Source organism: Lampetra fluviatilis, chromosome 29 (assembly GCF_964198595.1).
Source record: "Lampetra fluviatilis chromosome 29, kcLamFluv1.1, whole genome shotgun sequence".
NCBI classification, from domain to species: domain Eukaryota; kingdom Metazoa; phylum Chordata; class Hyperoartia; order Petromyzontiformes; family Petromyzontidae; genus Lampetra; species Lampetra fluviatilis.
In genome coordinates this window covers 9,008,405-9,032,135 of record NC_136303.1, presented here as the reverse complement: position 1 = coordinate 9,032,135, position 23,731 = coordinate 9,008,405, and the positions used below count along the sequence as shown (strand labels likewise).

General features: G+C 48.4%; 1 protein-coding gene across 4 annotated transcripts in view; it reads right to left on the bottom strand.

Moving 5' to 3' along the window:
- Positions 1 to 8,657: 8,657 nt before the first annotated feature.
- Positions 8,658 to 23,731, bottom strand: part of LOC144942999 (brother of CDO-like) — a 100,892-nt gene continuing 85,818 nt past the window's right edge. For 3 of the 4 annotated variants that reach the window (XM_078870115.1, XM_078870114.1, XM_078870113.1), the window contains exons 9-17: positions 22,034 to 22,243; positions 20,933 to 21,120; positions 20,042 to 20,147; positions 18,330 to 18,452; positions 17,864 to 18,097; positions 16,618 to 17,015; positions 15,634 to 15,713; positions 13,847 to 14,211; positions 8,658 to 12,900 (exon numbers count right to left, since the gene is read on the bottom strand). In XM_078870115.1, the coding sequence (XP_078726241.1) occupies positions 12,725 to 12,900; positions 13,847 to 14,211; positions 15,634 to 15,713; positions 16,618 to 17,015; positions 17,864 to 18,097; positions 18,330 to 18,452; positions 20,042 to 20,147; positions 20,933 to 21,120; positions 22,034 to 22,243 (1,880 nt within the window). In that variant the 3' untranslated portion in view covers positions 8,658 to 12,724. The remainder of the gene's footprint in view (positions 12,901 to 13,846; positions 14,212 to 15,633; positions 15,714 to 16,617; positions 17,016 to 17,863; positions 18,098 to 18,329; positions 18,453 to 20,041; positions 20,148 to 20,932; positions 21,121 to 22,033; positions 22,244 to 23,731) is intronic. The other variant, XM_078870116.1, reaches the window with a different exon arrangement.

The following is a 23,731-nucleotide window of genomic DNA, read 5'->3' as shown; positions in this document are numbered from 1 at the left end:
CGTCCATCAACACAAAATACAATTCATATATTTGCAAACGATTGCAACGTAGCAAATCTGCCTTCCATTCGCGATACAGAATAACAAACGTGTACCAGTACGCCAACACGATGATAGAAAAGCTACCAGACACCAGCACATTGGGTGAACGAGTGAATGAGTGAAGGGCGGTGAAATAATAATCAAGTCGGGGGGGGGGGGGGGGCGAGAAAAAAAAGACACGCCGATGGTTTTACCCAGACAGCAATGGGGAGAAGCTGGAGCCTCATTGTCTCCGGCTCCTGCCGTTTGCCACAAAGGCATGTGCCTGAGGCCGTCAGTAGCAGGGCCGCAGAGAGAGACTTAGAACTGACAGACAAACAAGCACGATCTGGGCAGCAGCCCTCTGGGGCAGCTTAGGTTTTGTTTAGGTTTTCATATCTTGCTTTGGGGGTACCCTCCCCCTCCTTTTCCTCCGAGATGTAAACAAAGGAGCCACTGTTTTTTTTTGCGAGGGTGATGCCTCCGTCCATCGTTGCAGCAGACTCGTATTCGCTTTTGCAAGCGCAGCTGACCGAGCCAAGTGCAATGAGCGAGGTTTTCTGGGGCTGAAAATGGGATCGTGGGAATTCGATGGAATGTGGGAAGTGGGAATTGCTTGGTTGCCACGCTACCTGGTCCCTTCCCGACAAACGTTCTAAATGGAGCCCCTAGGCACCACTTCTCTGGAGCTGTTTGCCTCCCAGCGCCACGTTGCCACGTTCACTAAACGAAGTTGTCGAGACGCGTTCGCAGTTCTGTTTGCACAGCAGCGAGCAGCGCCACCATCGTCGAGGCACATCACCTGAAACGTCGCTCTAATTGTCGGTATGTCATTGGTACATCAGGGTCATCATAACTCTCATCGCCACGAGTGTTTATATTTCACCCGGAGGCACGATGGCTCGCATGCACAGCGCACACGCGAGATATTGCGAGGTTAAAACTCAGCCTGGCGGTCGCCTACGCCATATCCAACCCACGAGGTTTGATCAAACAAGCAACGCTTTTTACAGACATTAAACAATGGTTGTCTTATGAACTCACTCACTCCTGCCATAGGAATGTTGAAATGTCTCTACTGGCGCAGGGCTGTGAACAGGGAATGAGCTCCGCCCTCTGTCGTTTGAAGAGGGGGGGGGCTATTATTTAAAAATGTATAAAAATATATCTACCTCTTTGGTTCTTTCGGTAAAGTCACGTAAACTGCTTTAGCAGTTTTTGCTTGCTGTGGTTGTCCCACCTGATGACGATTGCTTGTGTTGCGACCGAAACGTCGTGATCTATTATTTTTCTACCTACGTGACTTTACCGAAAGAACCAAAGAGTATGGATCCCTGCAGTCAACGAAAGCTTCAAATCAAGACATATATATCTATTTGCATGTTTATTGCTTAGATTTTCATTACTTTTGCGACCGGTTGGATAAAACACATGTTAAAATCTGCTCATTTTTAAGAAACAATTTTGAAGCCATTGACAAAACTTTTGTTGTTTTATGCAGTTAACTAGTGACCTCATTTACATTCAAGGAACTTGCTTATGATTGTGTCCTCTTAATCACGTGACATTCACATTCCTTAGCAGACCACATTAATTGTTCTTACAGGAAACGAGTAGTGAGTGCATTCTCACCCTGAACGAGGGTGTTGGTGCTGGCTGTGTGGACTGCCGTCTGTTGCTTCTGTATACCGAACGTCCGATTAGCATGGTTGGCTACGTACGATGCGAAAGAAGTTCAACATACATCTCTGCATGTCATACATCTGGTTGCTTTTGCTGAAACAAGTAAACATGTTTCTGGCTGCAAAAATGAACCTTTCCTGATGTGCCCTTAGTCCATCACAAAATCCATCACAAACTGGCTGAGATGTTTAGTAGTTATTTTCGACTCTCTGGTGTTACATTAACAGGTTAAATGTCTCACTGACACAGCCACCGTTGCTCGTTTTCCTTGATGTGGCGGTGGCTCTACGATCTTACATTGACATGCTAATGTCTCACATTGCAATGGCCACCTCCACAGCTTCGTCGTCGTGGAGGTAGCTCAGCTCTCCGATCTTACGTTGACATGCTAATTTCTTCACTAGCCCCGCCCACTTCGTTAATGACCCTCGGGCTACACCCATCTCAAACCTTTATAACATCCTGCCTCAGCAGCTCTCTCGCAATGTTTTTCACCTGATGACGATTGCTTGTGTTGCGATCGAAACGCTATCTTTGTGGCTTTACCGAAAGACCCAAAGAATATCCATCACAAAATCCCAATTTAACAACACACAAAAGTGTACTCACAAACAGCAGGAAGGCATGACTCCCATCATGCTTTGCATCAATGTTACGTGACCAACACATTGCACAGAGTCTTGTTTAAGCCACCAGCTCAGAACATGCAATGTGGTGGTGACATTACGTGCATGCAAGCCATGATGGGTGTCGTGCCTTTCTCTTGTTTGTGAGCAGCAGCAGCAGCACACCTTGGCAAGTTGTTGTTTGTATTTGTCTCCAGCCTGAGCACATGCTGCTGCTGTGATGGGGTTTCATCGTCATTTACAGAAATAAAGTTTGTTTTTAAGGACATTCACAGCCTCACACATAGCGCCGTCTGGCTGTTAACCTTTCTATTTAACCTTTGGCCAAGGAACGCACTGTTGCAGGTGTCCAGCAGCATCTTTTTACGGCATACCAAGCCACAGTTCTGAGCCTCTTTAAAATGCCAAGATTTCGCATGAGACGATCTCCATGTATTCTCTCCCACCCGCCACTTCATTCCTGGCCGAGGGCTTGCAATGAAATCAGCCGCCTGGTCTCAAAGTCTAAGCCAATGTCTAGCACATTCAAGTCTCAGTGTAAGAGCTCAAGGAGGTTTCATAATGGAAACTGGATTGTGTCTTACTGCTTGTTCCATCAAATGAGGCGGAGGTGGAGAAAAAAAGCTAATCCCAATGAACTCTATAGAAAATGAACCCATATTGTGTGATGGTGGATACGAATAAAAAATGTAAACCATTTTAAATTGGTATCCATGAGATATGCGTATTTTGTCATTTTCCACACGTACAATGCATGCATTTATTCAATAATCAACAGCCATGAACATTCCACTGCTGGATAAAAGCCCTCCCCATGTTGACATTATTCTTACCGGTCTTGCAATGTTGGCATGTATCAGAATCCTTTTTCTCATTTTCCCGACTTCTGTGTTTTGAGCGAAATCCACTCGATTCCTGCCCCACAGGCCTGCAGTTCGCTAAATAGACAACGCGTACTTCCCACCCGTTATCTTTCTGGCTCTCTCTCGATTACCCTCTCGCCACGGTTGCGAGATGTTAACTACCTCGCCTGGTATACAGAAGGTCGTGGGTTCGATCCCGAAACCTGAGGCCGGTATATTTGGAGTTTGCGTGTTCTCCCCGTGGTCGTGTGGATTTTTCTTCAATTCCTCCAGTTTTTTCCCTCCACATTTAGAAGCTTGCGCTTATAGCAATTGGCTGATAAAAAAATTTGCACGTGAAAAGCCATTTCATTGGGCTATCATTTGTGAACAGGTCGCTTCTGAAAATGAGCTATACAGCTCAGTGAGTCTTACCTGGTAAATTAAATATTGGTTATAGTGAATAGTAGCATCATCTTGCTCGCATGCATGAGATTAACTGATCCATCCCTGCTCAGAGTGGATATGCTCTTGGGCACATTCCCTCTCTCGAGCTGGCATTCCATCACGAGCCACGACCATCGGCCACAATCCCTTCTAAGCGACGTGTCCTGCCGCCAAATCCCACTTTACATTTCCTTTACAGTCAACGTTATGCCTCTATTTAGGATATATATTGTTTCAATTGGACCACGTTTTCCTCTTTCTCTCTCTCTCAGTGTAATGCCAGGCATGCTTCTTTGTGTGCTTTTCCAAATTTTTTGTTGCATTTCCAGCGCGTTGCATTTATTTACCTATATTACAGCTGTGCATGACTATTCACACACGCACGCGCACACACACACGCGGGCATTTCACATCATAATTTACGATTTGCATTGGAGGGGGGAGGGGGGTTATGGACAACTTATTTTATTAGCACAATTAAAGGGAGGCAATAGCTTACAACAACAAACAGAATAGCCTATCAAATGGACAATTACCCCGACACACACGGGGAGTGCAAAGATCAAGGGCGGGGCTCTCGCCGTTAACTTCGACTTTGGCTGGAGGATGATGGAGGGAGGCGGTTGGTGGTGGTACGGGTGGGGGTGTGGTGGGGGCGACACTCAAGGAAACGAGAAACTTTGCGGCTCACGCAACAGGCACGACGAGGTGACGACGACGATGCCAGAACAGAGCCACCGCGGGCAGGTCACCCTCAGGCGCGCAGCCTCACAGCAGTGAGCGGCACCCCCCCCCCAGCAGCACGGCCATCCACCATTGTGATGCTAATCGGAAGCCTTTTTTTTTACCCCTCTTCCCCACTTCAGTGTTTTGAGCGAAATCCACTCTATTACTGCCCGCAGGCATCCTTACCCCCGCCGTTTGCTAAATAGACAATGCATATTTCCCACCCATTCCACCCCCCCCCTCTCTCTCTCTGGCTCTCTCTCCCTCTAGACGACCACTCCAGCTTCGCTTCACCACCACGAGCCCCTCTTCCCTCCCCCCCCACGAAAAAAAACAATCCCCCCCCCCATCATCCTATCCAACACCACCACCCCCACCGCTCATCCCACAGGTCTCCGTGGAAAGAGAGCTTTGGGGTAAATGTGCTGTTGGGTTTTGGAGTGGCGGGGAGAGGGGAGGCATCTGCTTCCATTGTTTGCGCTTCCCCTGCTCGGTCAAACGGAAAAGCCTGAAATCAAAGCACTCCGCGAATGATTCACTCTTTGATGAACTCTCAACAGGACATGAATTAGAATGGACAGAACCACGTTGCGAGCACAAAAGGTGGGGGTGGTGGATGGGTGGGGTGGTGTGTGTGTGTGGGGGGGGTTATGAAAGTTCCCTTTTGTTTACGTGAACCTTATAGATTATTCAAAAGCATCACTGTACGCGCCGCGCGCGGTGTGTAACGCGCGGCGCGCGATCCGGAGCCGATGGCGAAGAGAAAAGTGGAACGGAGCGCACGCGCCCAGGGGGCATTTGCTGGCCCACGTTTGAATTATTCAGGGCCACATTACATTATAAATTACACACAAAGACAAAAGATCACTTCCCCCCCCCTCGCGTAGCCTTGTAACAGAGTTTTGGGGGCAAGTGCTGTTCGCGAGTAGCACCTACGAAGGCCGGCACGGCACACGAGAAGAGTGGCCATCATCACGCCCGGCCGCCTTTGTCTCCCCATTGGCGATGATTTTTACACACCACACCAGGCACTCGTTTGAGGCTGAGTCGACCTAGGGGAGGCCCGTGACCGGTTTAGATAATCTTCACTGGTGTTGGCCGTGAGCGGGAATCTAACTCGGGTCCCCACTACAAATCACGCGCACTTTGTAACAGGTAATAGGTGCAGCCGAGCTACAAGAACATGCTCATGCTACTGTTGAGAGCCCCGGCCTCCTGGGGAGTATTTGGTCTACTCTTCCACGCTAGCCAGACGTGTTGTGAAGAGGAGGGAGAGCCCACACTTTACCCCGCCACACACGGCTTCATCACAGTGGTGGAGATGGAGCCGCGAGCGTATCTTAATTGACTGCTTCGTGGCGTCATTTATTAAGGGCCGCCGTCTCGTATTCACATTACATTGCGGGTTCGAGAAATATTTTACCGAATTAAAAAATAAAATCCTATTTTGGTTTCCCGTCCCCTGAGCTCGGTGGCCAGATACGCCACGTATCGCATCATGGCAGCATCCCTTAAGTATATAAAACATTCACACATCTTATATATAAAGTGGAGCTCAATGTTTTACATAACATTTCGGAGTATACTGGACCGCAAAAAATCGGCAACACTCAACAATGAGGCACTTGACGATAACTGAACGAAAAATAATAATCCACCAGCTTGCAATCTTTTTTTTTAATTAATTTGCCATTTTAAGAGAATAAAAAATACACATCGAGCCAGATTCAAACTTTGATGAACTGGCCAGAGCACATGGTCCTGGCGAACTCTCACATTTCTTTAAAATGTAGAAAGCAAGTTTTGTCCAATAAATAGTATGAAAAGGAACATTTGCCAACACGCTAATCAGGCCCATGCCGCTGGAGGATTAAAACAAGGAAGCTACTTGCGACGGCTTGGAAGAGTTTCTCCCGCTACTCGTCGGCACGTCGATACGTTGCTTTAATTTGATTTGTTAGTGGACCCTTTGAGATTTACACTGGAGCGAAATAAGCCTAACATGGTCTTGTGTGACTTTGGCAACTTGCAATGACCTCGAGTGTGTCGATACACTGGCTGTAGAGGTATTTATTTTCGAAAATAAATATGATTGTTTTCCTGCCTGTCTCGCAACCACTTGGTGGCGTTGTCACGAGCGAGAATCCCTCTTGCTGGAGCTTAAAATATAATTTTTTATCGCCATTTTGTTAAAACGACACGCGCCAGAGATTACATATCCACGTCACACCGATAGGTCCGGAGTCTCTGTTGAGGATAGCCTTATAATTGTATGTGTGGACGAAGAAGATTGTAATACAGAGACATGTACTCCGCATACACATCTTAATCTTGATTTGAAGCTTTCGTGACTGCAGGAATCCATACACTTTGGTTCTTTCGGTAAAGTCGTGTAGGTAGAAAATTTAATAAAAAAAAGAATATATCACGACGTTTCGATCGCAACACAAGCAGTCAAAACGTTGTGATTTTTTTTTTACCTACCAAAGAGCATACACATCCTAATCCAACAATATACCTTACAGGGTGTCCTAAAAGCCAGGACACAGGGTTGTAAAGTATTTTACACAGGCATTAAAACGTGTAATTGTTTAGTCTTTAAATTAACATTGATAAATATTATCATTCCAGTATGAACATTTATTTTTCTTCTTCCTAAGGGGGCCACCTCAAATCTGTCATTTACAAAACACGACCAAGAACTATGAAGGGATTGAGACAAAGCAGAATTGATGAATGTTTAATAGATTAGACCTGCAATCTGAAAGGAAGTCCGAAAGTAATAAAAAAACATTATTTGTGCACACATTAATGTTAATGGTAGTCAGTTGGAATATTTGTTAAAATACATTAAACAGCCCTGTGTGGTTTGTTCAAATACGTAGAATAACCGTGTTGACTTTTGGGCCACCCTGTATATCTCTCCCTGCAGAAAAAAAAAAGTCGCGTGGTGAGTTTGCGGAATTCGACAAAATCAGCCACCCAACACGATCGGGATGCGACCAAATTTGTGTTAACTCGTATTTAAATTTCGATTTAAAGCTTTCGTGACTGCAGGGATTCATCTTCTTGGTTCTTTCGGTAAAGTCACGTAGAAGGGAAGTAATAAAATAATAAAATTGTTTTATTATGTTTTATTTTTATTATTTTATTACTTCCCTTCTACGTGACTTTACCGAAAGAACCAAGAACTCGTATTTACTGCCGCATCAACAATAATTCACAAAGTAAAAACTAAACATTGAATGATCCGTCAGCAGAGCAACACATACACAAACGTGAACTCCTTTCAAGTAATCGTCATCATTGTCAGCCACGGCCAAATCCATTGCTGGATGACAACCTGACCCAAAAACCTTTCCAACCACACATGGGCCCACCTTTAGAAGTAAACCACTTAAACATGCCAACATACGCTTCATAGAATAAAACTTTTATTTTTGTTACTTTTTTTTTACATTTGAACTCCCGGTCACATTTCAAATCCCAAGTTTAACTTTACAAAACAATGTTGGGGGTTTCCTTTGTTTCTCAAACAGTTCACTTCACGAAAGCTTATGTAAACCTTAAAAAAACACATTTATAGCACATAACATTACTCAACATGAATGTTTTTTTAAACAATGATCTCAATTATGATACACTTTAGTTGCTTAATTTAAGTCCGTCCTGCAAGACAGGAAAATAAAAAAATATATAAAACATACAAAACATAACCTTTATATATTAAAAAAACACATGCTTACTCTGCCTACTGCCGCTTTGACCATACATGGCTAATTTAAAAGAGGGTTGTGTTAGCAAGTATGTACAACAAGAAGCCACCAAAACAAAACGAGTTTGTTATTTTAGCTACTAAATCGAGAAATGTTCTTCATTTTACTAGTCTTTAAGGCTCTGGATATCAAATACACGCGAGTGTAATGCCTTCTTGCTGTTATACGTCAATAGCCTCGGGTAATATCGCTAGGTGTCAAAGTTCACGTTTTGTATAAATTGCGGCTACGTAATCTCTGAAGAGGTGGCAGTGAAGAACCCGATCATGATTACCACCTTCTAGAACAATATTGCTGCACAAGGTAGAATGTAATGTTCACGGTTTGAAGTGAACAACGCAATGATACAACGACAACTCATATTTGCATTTTGTTAAAGAAGAATGTGTTTCTTTTGTTTGAAAACATGAAAACACAAGCTTACGTTATTTTGGCCAAAGCTGTAACAATAAGCAATGTTCTACGGTATGGACAAAAATAATCTTATTTTAGTATATTTTAACTTGCAAATTTTTAGCATCCCCTCCCGCCCCCCCCCCCCCCCCAGTTAAAATAAATTAAAATGAAACAAAAATAATTCGTGTCAGCAACGTGTCATTCTTTTGCATTGCCAACACAACATAAGGAGCACTTCTATGCGTTACATAAGGCAGCACTGCGGTTAATTATATATTACAACGCCCAAGCATAAATGCACACAATGCTTTTACACTGATTTTAAGGCCATTGTTTAAAGTAATTCATATTTATTTCCAAAAAAAGACTTATCAACCGACCATCAAGGTAGAATAGCGCATCTGTTTCACGTCTCGGCAGAAAATGTGCAAGCACTGATCAGCGTGTTAGAAGAAGAACTTGAGAATTAAAGAAAATGGCAGTGACGATGAACACTTGTGTAGGAATACATTGTCTCCGTATCAGAATAGTGAACTAAAATGAAAAAAAGCTTACAAGTGCTACTACAGAGAACAAAAAAAGTAGTTTAAATGATAAAAAAAATAACTGCATGCAGCTGGCATTAACACAATTTAAGCTTTGGCTGGGGTACGACAGCAGAGAATGTATGGCGAATGTGTTTTTTTTTGCCCGAGGAGCATAACTACCCCTTGACATCATGTCTCGGCAGTGAGCAGACTCAATAACAGTTCCCAAGTCACGCGGCGTTCATCCATGAGGGTTACACACGCAACAGGGTTGTCACAACACAGGAGTATCACACTACACCACGATACCAGAGCAAATGACAATATTGTAGCTATTCTAATATGCCTTGATATTGCAGTTTCAAGCAGTCTCAACCAGCAGTGCCAAAGGGAAATTCCTTAAGTGAATATATTGTACTTGTATCGGCAACTCAGTTATGTTTTTTGTACATGCGCGCACACACAGACCACATTCTGGGAAAACGCTTAAATATGACGGTTCATATTGGTTGTGGATGTGATTTAAATAATTGTCCTATTTACATTTTTTAAGTGGCACACGTTAACACCTTGATGTGAAAATAACAGACATGGATTATACGTAAATTATGTGAGTGCGCGTGTATGCGTGCGTGCGTGCGTGTGTGCGTGTTGTTTGTCTGGCAACTAAAACGCAGTCAGGTCGTCAGTGGCAAGTGCAGTTTGTGAGTCTGCTAGGCACCCCAAGTCTGTTGACGCCACCCCACCTCTGCCCGTCTGTCACGTGGCCTCACGTGCACCTGGCCTGGCACGAACGCCACAGTGTCGTCCGGCTGTTGTTGTTGCACATGCATTTGGGTCTGTGTTTTTTTTTATCGGGTTTGAAAGGATTCTCGAACATCACGATTTGAGGAAACGTCAGGATTCTGAAGGTTTAATGAAAAATAATTTTTGCGCGTGAAAAAAGATAGACTACGGTGGAAGGCAGCATCTCCAGTGGTCACATGAACTAATCACACACACACACGGCATACGCAAATAGATGTTAATAATTTATTACACGCGATGGCATGCATGTATCGTGACGAGGGTAATCGACGCACTGTCATAGCCTCGTGTTTATAGAGATATCTGCTGAATGTGTGCGCGTGTGCGTGAAGAACAATGCTTTCTGGAGAACATTTTGAAAGGAACATGGTTCCACCATGGCGAACAACATTTACACAATATGGACAATTTTAAACCATTAAAACAACGACTTGCATGATGACAATTTGTATAACTTGACATGACCGAAAAAATCACCATGAGAGCTTTACCCATTTCAATGAATATTGCTTTTTTGTGAACTCATATCGTTACGGTGCAGCAGAATGGAAGACGTATCTCCTGTCGACATATTAAACAGCGACACAATAGCAACACTGTCCTAGTAATGCGAATTCAACCAGAAGCCCACATTTCAGGATTTCGAGTCAACAAGTTCTCCATTGCCACAGCCAAGGATTAGTAGTGTCCGACAAGTGATTAATTTCACACCCATTAGCTCCACGGCTACACAACTGCTCAAATGAGAGTTGGGGCAACGCTCATTTACATTGGCCACCAGTAGACAGTGGTGGAAAATCGACATTCCTATGGCCGGGGGCCAGGCGGTTGCTCTGGTTCATAAGAGGGAGACCGGAGAAGGCCAATAACCGAATGCGTTTTGTTGATTGAGTATCCACAATGCAATGCGCACAAACTCATGCCGATACACTTCCCCATCCTCTCGCGCTTGTGTTGAGCATTGCGCTGTGCATTCATCAACATTGTGTTGAATACTATAAACCTGTTTGTCTGGAAGGCACATCCTTAAAATGTAGAATTACCTTGTTTTAAGTTTTACCAGGCGAGGTTGCAACACAGACGCACAAGTGCGTGTGCACAAAGGCAAGGATCCCCCATATAGCCTTAACAGACTGTTGGGGCAAGTGCTGTTGGCGACTACCTATGAAGGCCAGAAAGGCATACGAGGGGGGGAATGGGTGGTCAGCACCACGCCCAGCCACCTTTGTCTCCCTAGTGGAAATGTTATTACGCACCGCACCAGGTACCGATTTGAGGTTGAGTCGACCTAGGGGAGGCCCAGGACCGGTTCAGATAATCGACACTGATGTTGGCCGTGAGCAGGAATCGAACTCGGGTGGCGGGGTTCGTAGCGCAGTGCGCTAACCGCGACACTAACGCTGTCTGTCTTTGCGTGTGCAGACACACGCCCAAACACAGCGGCATCCATTGACGAGACTGATGCAAAGCTCCTCATCGTCCGGCAATTGTAGAGTTAAAAGGATACTGGGCAGCTGCGTCACATTCCTTTAGGGACATTTCCATTGAGGAATGTTATACAACTGGGCATTGCCATTTTAAAGTGAAATTCTCCTTTAGATCACACCGATTCACATTACAAAGTAAGAAAAAAGATACCGTTCATGATATATTTTGCAAGTGAGTACAGACACCCGGCCTTTCTTTGGGGCCGGCGGTCTGGCACGCAGACAGGAGGAGGCAGCGCTAATCTACAACACCTCCACCGGAACGCAGATCGACTTTTCCCATCCTTTGGCTTATTGCATTAAACGTCTTAAGTGAAACCTTCCCTTACTTTTCACGGATGTGCGTGAGAAATCAACGGTGCCTATTCGCTCAGGTTGTGTCATGCAGCTGTCCCCTTTGTCTTTGACAATTTCCCACTTGGTTTGGACGCGGAGAAGAGAGAGAGAGAGAGACGCGATTTGAGATACGGTATTCCCTCGCTGTTCGCAAGGGATACGTTCCGGAGATTCTCAAGAACAGAGCATTTTGCGGAGAGTGATGTCGGCCTACGAATATCGTAGGCACAACGTCTGCAGCTGCTTCTGAAGCTTCGAGAAGTTCTCTCTATCTCTTTAGCTCATCACCATCTTTCTCTCTCTCTCGATGCAGCCGTGTAGAGTTCCAGATGCGATTCGCGGACAGCCAAAATTGCGGACAGCAAGTTCGTGAAGAACGAGGGAATACTGCACAATGAAATAACTGCACTGGGCTATGCTGCGGCTTCCTGCCGCTGTAGGTTGCAGTAATACAGGTTACGTATAGGCATACGGCAAGTATAGTCAGTGTGCACACAGTACATTGGGAAAACAGTTTTTAAAACTATATTTATACACGTTAACATCTTAGAGGATTCTGTTATAGTTACAGAACACTCGCAAGTGCTGAAATACCACTGTACATTTGTACACAGAGTTATAATAAACACAGCAACAATAATAATACATTCCCGTATTTATAGCTGTATATGCACGTATTGGTACCTAACCCCATAGATATACAAAAAATATAGGACACTGGCAGTGTTAGTGTTAACGTCTAGTAACAATTCACCTATTCAACACAATGTACAAGTTTACATGCTTATGTTCATTTAATGACGGAGATGGGGAGGAAGAACGGCACACATTAATCTGTGCAATACATTTCAATTTAAGGCCACTTTGACATAAATAAAACATTTGACTCCAACTACATTCAAAGACGACACAGTTGCATAAACTATAAAAAAATAAATATGCTTGCTTTTCTTTTTCATTATTTTACACTGCATAAACTTTGCCCGCCACCTCTCCTGTACTTTCCCTCCCGCCGTTTCCCTTTGCTCCACGATATGCGTTCACCGCAAGTCAAGACACTTTCAGCAACTGCATTTCCAGGTAGAGTCCATTGCTCCCCGCAGCGGGGGGTGTGTGTTTGCAACTCCCGTTCTGCATTTTGGTTCTGTCCATTTGATAGTCCATTGCCGACGGTCGGATGTAGTCCGAGACTGGCCGCACCCTCACGTGCCTAATGCCACCCTGTTCTGTGGAAGAAACAGAGATACGGATCACGTAAGTAAATGATTGTGACAACGGTGCTCTGCGTGCTATTCTCAAGCATGTGCGTCACTCAGAGGTGGGATGTTCTTAAACCCCTTTCCCGTTCAGAGACGTCTGCAATTTTGCAGGGTGGTGGGTTCCCGTTCGGAACGCGCAAGCGGTTCGCGTTAATTTTACTTAGAGAGGCATAGCGCTGTTGTTTTTTTTTAAAGACATTGTCCTCACCGCAGAGAAGTGTAGCGACACGACCGCACTCTATAATAGCTGACGCCAAACTGTGCCACATGTATGTATGTTGAACTCCTCTCACACCGTACGTATCCAAACCGTGCTAATCGGAGGAGCGGAAGCCTCGCTATGTCTTCCGACCTGAAGACGTACCAATAAAGTTAGTTATTATAGTTTTTCTACTGATTCCGTTCCGATGACGTACAGGTACATCAGTGGTGATTTTCGGAATGGTACGTCATCGGAATGGGAAAGGGTTAAGGCCGGGATGGCATACAGAGGGGTAGGGTGTCGCCAGTAACATGGCCGGCCGCCTTGGTTTTATTGGTACTGATGTTCAGAAACTGCACTAGGTACTCACTTAAGGCCAAGTCAACATTAGGAAGGCACAGGACCAGTTCGCCGTGGCCACGAATTGAACTTGGGATGGCGCGTTGGTAGTGTGGCGGTCGCCACATTAACCCACTACGCTCCGGCTTCTCACCCCGCCATACATGCACACACTTACACGCAAACACAACGATTCCCCACGTGACCTTAACAGACTGCTGGGGCAAGTGATACGAGCGAGCACCTAACGGAGGCCGGCACGTCTCAATGATTGGGGGCCGATTATCCGATTCGCGAATTGGTTCGGATAATCACTGCCGACATGAGCCGTGGCCGGGAATCGAACTCGAGGCTGCCCCCTCGCACGCTCACCGGCAGCGTTCTCCGCGCCTCTCTTGCAGCGGGCGCCCGGTACCAGGGCGGCGCCGTTCGCGAGCAGCGCGCCCGGACACCGCCGCTGTGCCGCCACCGCCGGCTGCTCCCCATCGCTCTCGCTGGTGGTGTCGACCTCCGACCTGTCGGCGGAGCCCGGCTCTCCGGCGGCCGGCGGCAACTCGGGCGGAGGAGGCGAGGGGTCGCCGCCGCTGCCGGCCGCGTTACCGCAGCCGTCGGTGCTGGCGTCTCCCCCGCCGCGGTCTCGCTCGTCGTCGAAGCCACCGCTGCCGCCGCGGGGCGAAGGGTCGCTCACGTGCGGCTCGTGGGGGGTCGGAGACGAGCGGCCAGGCTTGGGGGAGCACCTGCACGTGCGCCAGCGACGAGGGCAGCGATAACAGTGATCAACACCGCGAAGGTGCCACGTGACGGATAATATCAGCAATGGCAGTAACCACGTGTGCATGTGGTGTGGCAGCCACGCGACCACCAATGCATATGGGTGCTCCCATTTCTGTACCGCTTGTGTGAGTGTGTGTGCTCGCAAACAGCACTTGCCCCAAAAGTCTGTTCAGGCTACACGGGGGATCTTTGTCTTTGTTTGTTTTATATGTAAGTAGAGTTACGGCAGAGCACTAGACATACAAATGGAAGTTCTAATTCTAATTATTTGGTCAAATAAAATCCATCATCGTAATTCTTTGGGGGCTGATAAAATGCACACCACTTTGCAGGAAGAGCAACAACGCTTGACCTATGGAAGTAAAAATGTGGAATGTCCAACAATGGAGGCGAGTGTCACCAAAACGTTTGCTTGAGCAGGGAGATCAAATTTGGGATCTGTATTTAATACAAAGAAAATCATCGTGCAGCAGTGGGATTTTCATCCATGGCATTGTGCAAGTTTGACATCAGCTCAATGGCCACGATGGCAATAGGTGACCAAACAAAGCTAACTTGGCTTCACGCACGGTTCGTTTCAACCTTGCCAAGGAAACGGGGGCTGCGAATGAAACCCCAGAAGCTGCTCGAACTTTAAATTTGAAATGAAACAGCAACACCGAGGGAGGAGGCACTTGATGCAGCACTCCCAACAAGGCTCAGCGGCTAATAACACGGCCATTATACGGTAATTGTCACGCAACATTCCAGCAATAATGCTAGACTACAAGTAGCCAATTATTGAGCAATGCCTTACAAGTGCGCTCAATCTGGCTGCACAATTACCTAGTAATTGTACATTGCATTATACTCGTGTCTGGATACATAGCAGGTGATTACACGTGATTAACTCTTACGCTTACCAAATTGTTACCGGAATGCAATTGATTCGCATTGGAAAAAAACAATCCGACCCCAGGTATTTATTTTTAATTGCTTCTCTCAATTTCACTTGCGAGGCTTTTGCTTGCGAATATTTAAAGACTTGGTCACAATGGTCGACGAGTTTTGATTGTTTTGTGTTTTGATTGTTTGCATTTCTGGGAAGGTGCAATACTTTGAAGGGTGCATCTGTAGAGCATTGGGAAAAGCAACTCCGAGTTTCACCGATGGGACCCGCGGTAACAATCCCGACACTTAAGGAACTGCCATGCTGAACGCGAACGTGGCATTCATCGTCAAACCACCGCTGGATGAAGGCCTCCACACGCCGCCGCCGCCTCCTTTCACCATCCTGCGTTGCAACAATCCCACCTAGCCGAGTTTCATCACTCCATTTACAAGCAAGCCGAAAATGCATCATGTCCCTTGTTCGTAGCTATGAATATCCGGGAGCACGCACTCACCTGTTATTGTTGCTGCAGTTCCGGCAGTCGTTGCACTCGGCAGACTCTGTCTGTGGCACCGCGTGGTACAAGCCTCTCCCCTGGAAAGGTCCAATGACAAAATTATTAAATTTGCTCAAATCGCAGGGGATCACGCGGCGAGTTCATGTAAAACGTGCAAGGCAGGAGGAAATGGAGCAGCCCCGCAAATTCTTGGCTCGCTCAACTTCTGTCGTCGGGAGGGACTCCAGCGAAGGAAGCTCTTTAGAGCCCCTTACAGACGGTAGGCATGTGGCCTACTCTTATACGCTGAACATACGTCTCGGAAGAGGTGGGGAGAGAGGCGGTGGGGGAGAGGAATTTATATAAACTGCCGTGCTGGGAGATTGAACTAAACTGGCGACCTTTGGGTCGCAAGTCTAGTCGCGGCAACTGTCGCAACAACGGCAGCTTGACAATAAGAGATGCATTGCGTAATTACCATAAACTGCGAGTATGTCATGAGTACGAGCATTTGCATCCTCTGTCAAAAGAAATTGGGTCAAACTTCTCAATGTGTGACTCTCCTGATTAAATTACATTATAAATAATAATACAACTATAGTCTTCTCTGTCTTCTAAATGTATACATATTTGGGTGGTGTGGGTCAACTAATCCTTCCAATATCGATTAAATGAGGGAACAGCTGTTGGTCCTATGGAGAGGTTGTCTTCACAGTGAGAGTGTGGAGTTTGTATCGTTCGGTGCCACCAACGGAGACTCCGGCCTGTTCCCTCTTCTCGAACAAGACAGCTCCAACAATCTAAACTCGATTTTGTTTCCGAACATGATGCTGCTGAAGTGAACACCGTTTCCGAAACAAGTGAAAATGCGCTCAACATCGGGACTCGCTTTAATCAAGGCGACATCCGATTTAAATCGGCTGCCCGGCACGCAATGACGCTACTCTCTGCTGACCCGACATCACCAACCGTTAAGCGGCGCTGGCACCCAAAGCCACTCACGTTGAGCGCGTGGTGGCCACGCTGCTGGTACTCCAGTCCCAGGCAGCCAACGCAGCCCATGTGGTGTCCTGTGGAGGGCGGCCCGACGGCACCGCCGCCGCCACCACCGGCGCCCTCCCACAACCCGGCCACCGCACCGTTGCCACAGCAACAAGAGGACGAGACTGCAGCCGCCGCCGCTGCGGCCGCCCCGGGTCCCGGGCCGCTTGCCCCGCGCTGACCGCTGGCGTCCGACCGCTCGTCGAGAGGCCCCACGGACGGCGGGGATGGGGAGCCGCCGTTCATCATGGCCGGCCCGACGATGCCGCCGTTGATGAGGCCGGTGCCGGGCAGGGAGACGGAGGTGTAGTCCAGGCTCGGGTAGAGATATTCGGCCTTGCAGTTGGGCAGCACGGGGCCTGCGTTTGGCAGCAGCGATGCGAACGCGGGAAAACGGACAAAATACCGACAGACGCGCTCAGGTGAGCTTGGTATTCACGGGATGATCGCTTTTAAAAAATTGGGCCCTAAAATACTGTTTGTTTAAATGAGCCAGACCTTGCCGATAACACTCGGTGAAATCACAACCGTTCAAAGGCGTCCCCTTGGTTAAGACAAATACATAGACACGTACAGTCAAGAGACTTGCAAAGCATTGCATGTCCCCCCCGCCAAACACTAGGCACCACCTTATTCAACCTCGTACCCTTTCCACTTTATCATCATTAAACACTCAGAAGTGCCCAACACGAACCAGAGCCGGAGCCAGACATGGAGGTGACACGCCCCACCAAACACACGAGGCACCGGCTGCCAGTGTGCTTCCTTTCGTTGCCAGCAATTTGGCCAAAACATTCAGCCTCAACATGGCACCAACACAAAAGCGTTTATCGTGGATTCGTGTCGTACTATACTTTCATGACTACGGGAATTCATATTATTTGGTTGTTTTGGTAAAGTCACGTATATAGAAAATTATAAAAATAGATTTAGATTTTAATAAAAATATATTTAGATGTTACTATCTATGTGACTTTACCGAAACAACCAAAGAATATACTCCGACTACTAATTTTACTTCACCAGGTAAGGCCCACTGAGCTATGCAGCTCTTTGTCAGAAGCGACTTTGCCACACATGATAGCTCAACGAAGTGGCTCATCGTCACGTGTAAATGCACAGCAGCAACAGCAGCAGCCAATTACTCCCCCAACGTCCCGGCGCTGACTTTCACCAACATGAACCCCGAGCTCGAGCGCGTCGTCACCTGGCGAGCCGTAGCCGCGGCAGTGTTGGCGCGCGCGCCACACCCACAGCCCGACGAAGAGGACCAGGACGAGCAGCAGCAGGCCGAGGCCCATGCCGAGCAGCAGGTAGAGGAGGTCGCGGCTGGGGGCCGCGTGCGGCGACATGCTCTCGCTGTCCACGGCCGGGGGTGGCGCCGGCCGGTCGGCGCCGTCGCGGCCGGTGGGGTCGGTGAAGTCGAGGAGGCTGCCAGCAGCTGCACGAGCAGCACGTTCGGGGGGGGAGGCATGGTTAAGATCGGGGTCAAGCTCGAGATCGGGTTCAAGAGGATTATTGCGGACGACGCCGTCATGCCGGTGACTCAAATCTGAATGTGTAACGGGCCATCCGCTGATGCCATCGAAACTCGTGGTGCCCGGCGATTTGATTTCGAGGCGGTTGTCAGCGCAAGGTACGTTAGGACGGACACAGCACTCGCGCTCGCCCACCTCTCGTCTCGCAGATCATGACGTTGCTGAACTCGCTCTCTCCAGCCGTACTAAACCACTGGATCTTGATGTCGTACGACGTCTCCGGCTGAAGTCCGCTCAGCACGTGCCAGTCTCTGCTCCCTGGGGTGGAACGGCGAACGGCAGCTGTTATGGCCGAGCCGCATCGTGGATTAATTCGACCAACGCGTGACGGCGTGACTCACGCGGCACGCCACGTGTTTATCAGCTGCAGGATGCAATCAGCTACGGCGTGACATATCTTCATGCTCCTGTAACGTGATTGTACTATAAACATCTCGATGGCGAGATGTTAGCTACCTCGCCTGGTATAGAGGAGGTCGTGGGTTCGATCCTGACCCTGACGCCTACATATTTGGAGTTTGCATGTTCTCCCCATGGTTGCGTGGATCATTCTCCAGGTCCTCGGGTTTCTCCCCTCGACATTTAGAAACATGCATTTAGAGTATTTGGCTGTTGTAAATGTCCACATGATAAACCACTTCGTTGAGCCATGATTTGAGGCCAGGTCGCTGGCCACTTCGTTGAGCTATGTAGCTCAATGGGCCCTACCTGATAAAATGTTAAGTTTAGTTTAGTTTTTGTTTCGTCCCCTTGAATGAAAGTTACAGGAGACTTGTTCTCTTGAACAGTGAATTATGTTCGTGCAGTATTCTCTACGTCTTCCGTAGACGTGTTTTGTTTGCTCTGATTTGCATGTGCTTCGTTGCTGTACTTTATATTGCAAATGAGTCTATGCTTGGTCTCTTGAGCTCTAACCTGGTTACACAAATGAATATGAATTCTAGTGCAAGCTAGACAAAGACAAAAAGACAAGGATCCCCAATATGGCCTTAACAGACTGTACGGGCAAGTGCTGTTAGCGAGCACCTACGAAGGACGTAACGGCACACGAGGGGGTGGGTGGCCAACACCACGCCCAACCGCCTTTTTCTCCCCAGTGGCGATGTTTACACACTGCACCAGGTACTCATTTGAGGCCGAGTTGACCTAGGGGAGGCCCAGGATCGGTTCAGATAATCGTCACTGGTGTTGGCCGTGAGCGGGAATTGAACCCGGATCGCCGGGTTCATCGTGCAGCCCGCTAACCGCTACACCACCGCTCCCCACAGTGCAAGCTAGGACAACATACACAGACAGAAATCTGAAAGATATTACATTCATTTCTCAAATGACTGTGGTAAGTACCCACAATGCACACGTCATACAACTCAGACCGTTATACTAATGCATGTGCTCTCTTTACAACGCTTTCTGTAAATTATGAGAAAACCCATGCCAACAAAATGGGACGGCCACATTTCACATTCGAGTTGGCGATCTAAACAACGATACGGCCCCACCACGTTAAGCTCTCTTGAGCTGGCAGCCTTGACAAGGCTGACAGCACTGTCCATGTAACGCGGCGGTCACATCACACGCGTGTACGGCAAGACGGGGAAGCCGCACCTTCCGACTGCCTACGAGCGGCGCGCATTTGTGCGCTGTTTTCAAACTGTGAATTTGCGTCGGACCTGAGGCCACTAAACCGAGGAAGGCTGCGTCTGTAGCTGGAATGGTGTTCACCTGCACACAACTTGCTCAGCGCGAGGGCCGCTCGCACGTGACATCTCTCAAACTCTAAACATCCCGCAGAGCTCTAAGCCGATGTGACGGCGGTGGCTCGTGCCGGGTGCCGCCGAGGCGCTCACCGTGCAGGATCTCCTTGTGGTAGTCCTCGTCGTTGTCGCTGTCGGTGGGGCGGTAGTAGACGGTCACCTTCTGCACGGGCTGCGCCGGAGCTGCGGCAGACGCAAACTGCGCACGACGAGCGCGCGGGGTGGGGGCGGAGGGGGGGGTCACGACCATCAGCGTGATCATCCTCGTCGTCGTCGTCGGCGGCATCGTGACCGTCATCACCATCGCCATAATCACCACCATTACTACCACATTTTCAATCATCCACGCACCACTCTCATCATCATGAATCGCACCTCCGATTATCACGGTTGGCTACGTACGGTGCGAAAGAAGTTCAACATACACACACACAACATTCTACTTGAGAATTATTGCTCCGTCTCCCGGCACGGCAGTTAGAAACAAATCGAGCAAGTTTCTGAAATTCCCCAACCTGCTTCTGTCCTCCCAGCAGTTTAAATCGGGTACTCCACAGTTAGACGACCAGCAAGTAACAAGTGGTGGGGGTAAAGTGTGCGTACTCCAACACTCTTCCGAGACATCTGGTCGGCGTGAAAGAGACCAAATATAGCGGAGGCGAGAGCAAGTGACTGCGCGGCCGCACCTTTAACTTTACTCCACCCTGCTCAAATGAGCATGTGGCATTTCTGGTGAACCAGCACATCTTGGTTGGATTTACACATTCCTATGGTGGGTGCCAGTTATTGCACATGACAACTGGCATCCCACAAATGAGGCACTCATTTCACCGTCTTTCCCAGACAGGGATGTGAACCTGCTGCAAACCACTAACACGAGACGGTTGTTGCGACTAAGTGCTACTGCACTCTCGGGCATCATCGTTATCATCGTAATCATCGTCATCATCGTCATCATTGTCGATCGTTGAAATTGTTACGTACGGTCCAGGTGATGCGAATGGCCGTGTCGCTCACGGCTTCCGTGGCGGAGATGTGGGGGGCGGCGAGCATTCGCTGGGAGGCGGACGCCCCCCCGGGGGAGCCCGAGAGGTAGAACGGCGTGGAGGGGACGCTCCAGGGGCTCTCGCCATGCGCGTTCAGCGCCGCCACGCGGAAGCGGTACGCCCAGCCTGGGAGCGTCAAGGAAGCGAGCAACGGATCGGCGACGGTCAGAAGCTGCGCGACGATTTATGTCGAAGTTTTTTGTTTTGCTCGTTGTCTAAAGATTGCGGACCCTGAAATGTGTCGAATCGCGCCAACGCTGGCGGAAGGGCCTTCGCCGGAGCGAACTACAACGGAGAGTTTTTGGGGCCTACTCAGCCACTTCGACTAGACTCGTATTGAAAGGAGATGGCCGTAAGCCACACTACTTTACCCCGCCACACGCGACCCGCCGATCGACTGTGGTGTAGCCATTTATACTGCAGGGCGGGCAGAGGTGAGGGGTGGGGGGAGGGTGGGGGGCATTAAGAAATGTGCGGATGAACTGGTCACCTCTGGATTGCAGGCCCAGTGTGCCAACCATTACAACGTGGCAGCGCCATCATCCCCACATGCATGAATAGCTCGTAAACAATCAGCTGTCTGACAATTGGTGGCAGATCAGGACGGAAGGACGGTGGGAGGAGGGGGGGAATGGAGGCAATTGCCACCCCCTTGACAGCCAAACAATTGGTATTTTATCAATATTCATAAATCAGAGCGAACTCCGGTCATCGAACAAGGACGGTCACCGCATCGCGCGCTTTTAGGTGCACTTCCGCGGCCATCTGGAACGCTCTTCATTCCGATATTAGGAAGCCACTGGAGCTATGCACTTCTAAATCTAGATTGAAAACGTATTTCTTTAGAACTGCTTTTTGTGTTTAGTTTGCCGTCCTTCCCCCACACCTCCGATTAGCGCGGTTGTCTGCACACGGTGCGAAAGTAGCTCAACATGAACACATACAATATTTGGATAAAATACATATATTTATGTTTTAACATAGCCGCCCCCACCGCGCCCCACGATCTGCGTCCGATGACGACGGTCGACTGCCTTACCGGCGGCGAGGCCGTCGATCTGCACGGCGAGCTTGGCGGGCGGGATGCCGGACGCGGCCTCCTTCCATTCGCCGGCGCCGCGGCCCACGCGCCGGCACTCGACGCGGAACGCGCTGACGGGGGAGCCGCCCGTGCCGCGCGGCATCCATGACACGAAGACCGCACCGCTGGCGCCGGAGCGCACGCTCACCGCCCACGGGGCCTCGGGGACTGCGGGGACAGGGGGGAGGATGAGGAGTAGGTAAAAGCATGAGGATGTGGAGGATGAGGATGATGAGGAGGATCAGAAGGTTAAGGAAGATGAGGATGATGATGAACATGAGAAGGAGAAGGATGAGGATGAGTAGGAGGGTGAAGATGTTGATGATTAAGAGGAGGAATGTATGAGGGGCAGTAGATGGAGGAAGGAGATGGGCAGACAGGGAGGAATATGAAGGGGGGAAAAGTTGGAGTAGGAAAATCAAGAAATGCAAGAGATGGCGTTACGAGTAAAGGTGGCGCAGAGGAGAGGAGGACAAGGAGAAAGAGTAGTTTGGTTGTTTTCAATAAATCCTCTAACGTAGATAAGCAATCACTGCTCATGTTTTCTCTGTCTGGCCGTTTAAAGCTGTGACACGGATCTCAGATTTTTGCGGGGCTCAGAGGAGGCGGGGGGGTGGGGAGGGCGGACTCGTAAAGCCCCGCGTAGCGAGCGAGCGGCGGGACCACGGAACAGCTGCTTGCTTTGTTTTCCATGCGAAACAAATACAATAAACCAGCGGAGACTCCCACTAACCCTCACCTACTCCCTACACCCGAGTTCCCTTTAACGATAAACTCCGTAAATGACAATGCCAGTTGAAGGGCATTGAAGAGGCTCGGCATTTTGTGAGTGAGAAAAGTTCTTTTTTTAGGTTTTAGCAACAAAAAAAACAACCTCGCGGCTATGAAGCAACGCTCGTGAAGCCAGCCACATTCCCTCCACCGCCCGGGTGTTGATTGCCGTTGATTTAAAGCGAGCTGCAGTCACCTACTCAGCATCGATTTAGCTCAAGGCAAGTTTGGGGCGTGCCGCGGGCCGTCCACGCTGGCACGCATCCCGTGGAGAGACCTCGCACGTGGAAGCGAGGCCTCAGCCTTCCCGTGTCCTTGGTCGCTGTGAGCAGGGGCTTAAGCGAGACTCAGGATACAGCTGCATGTTGTTTGTCAAATGGATATGGTTGCTGGATTAATGCCTCTCTCTTGTACATACACACTGCCACCGCCTGACCCCCCCCTCCCCCCCCATGTCTGCTTTTGCACAACATTTGTTCGGTATGGCTACTCGAGCCAAATCCATTGATCCCTCTGGAGTGGATATAAAAATGTGTACCATCGTGTGGTCAAGACAACACGGAGAGCGACTTCCGGAGAGAGACTGCGTCGCGCAGCGCCAATGTGGAATTTTTGCATCAGTTTTGGGGCCGCAAACAGAGAGCCGAGTACCGCGACATGTTTGTACGGGCATTGGGACAAAGATTTTAAGTTAAAAATTTTAATGTTCAGAAAGTCACTGGATTTTTATTATGTATGAGAAACAAAAATATCACTTACGTTAGAGTAAAGCTTAGTCAGTCATTTAGCATTTTTACAGTAGCCGCTACTGGTTTTGTGCTCTGTAATTCCCGTGTTCTTTCGTAGCAGATTGATTAAAACTGTCTGTACATGCATAATTTTCCT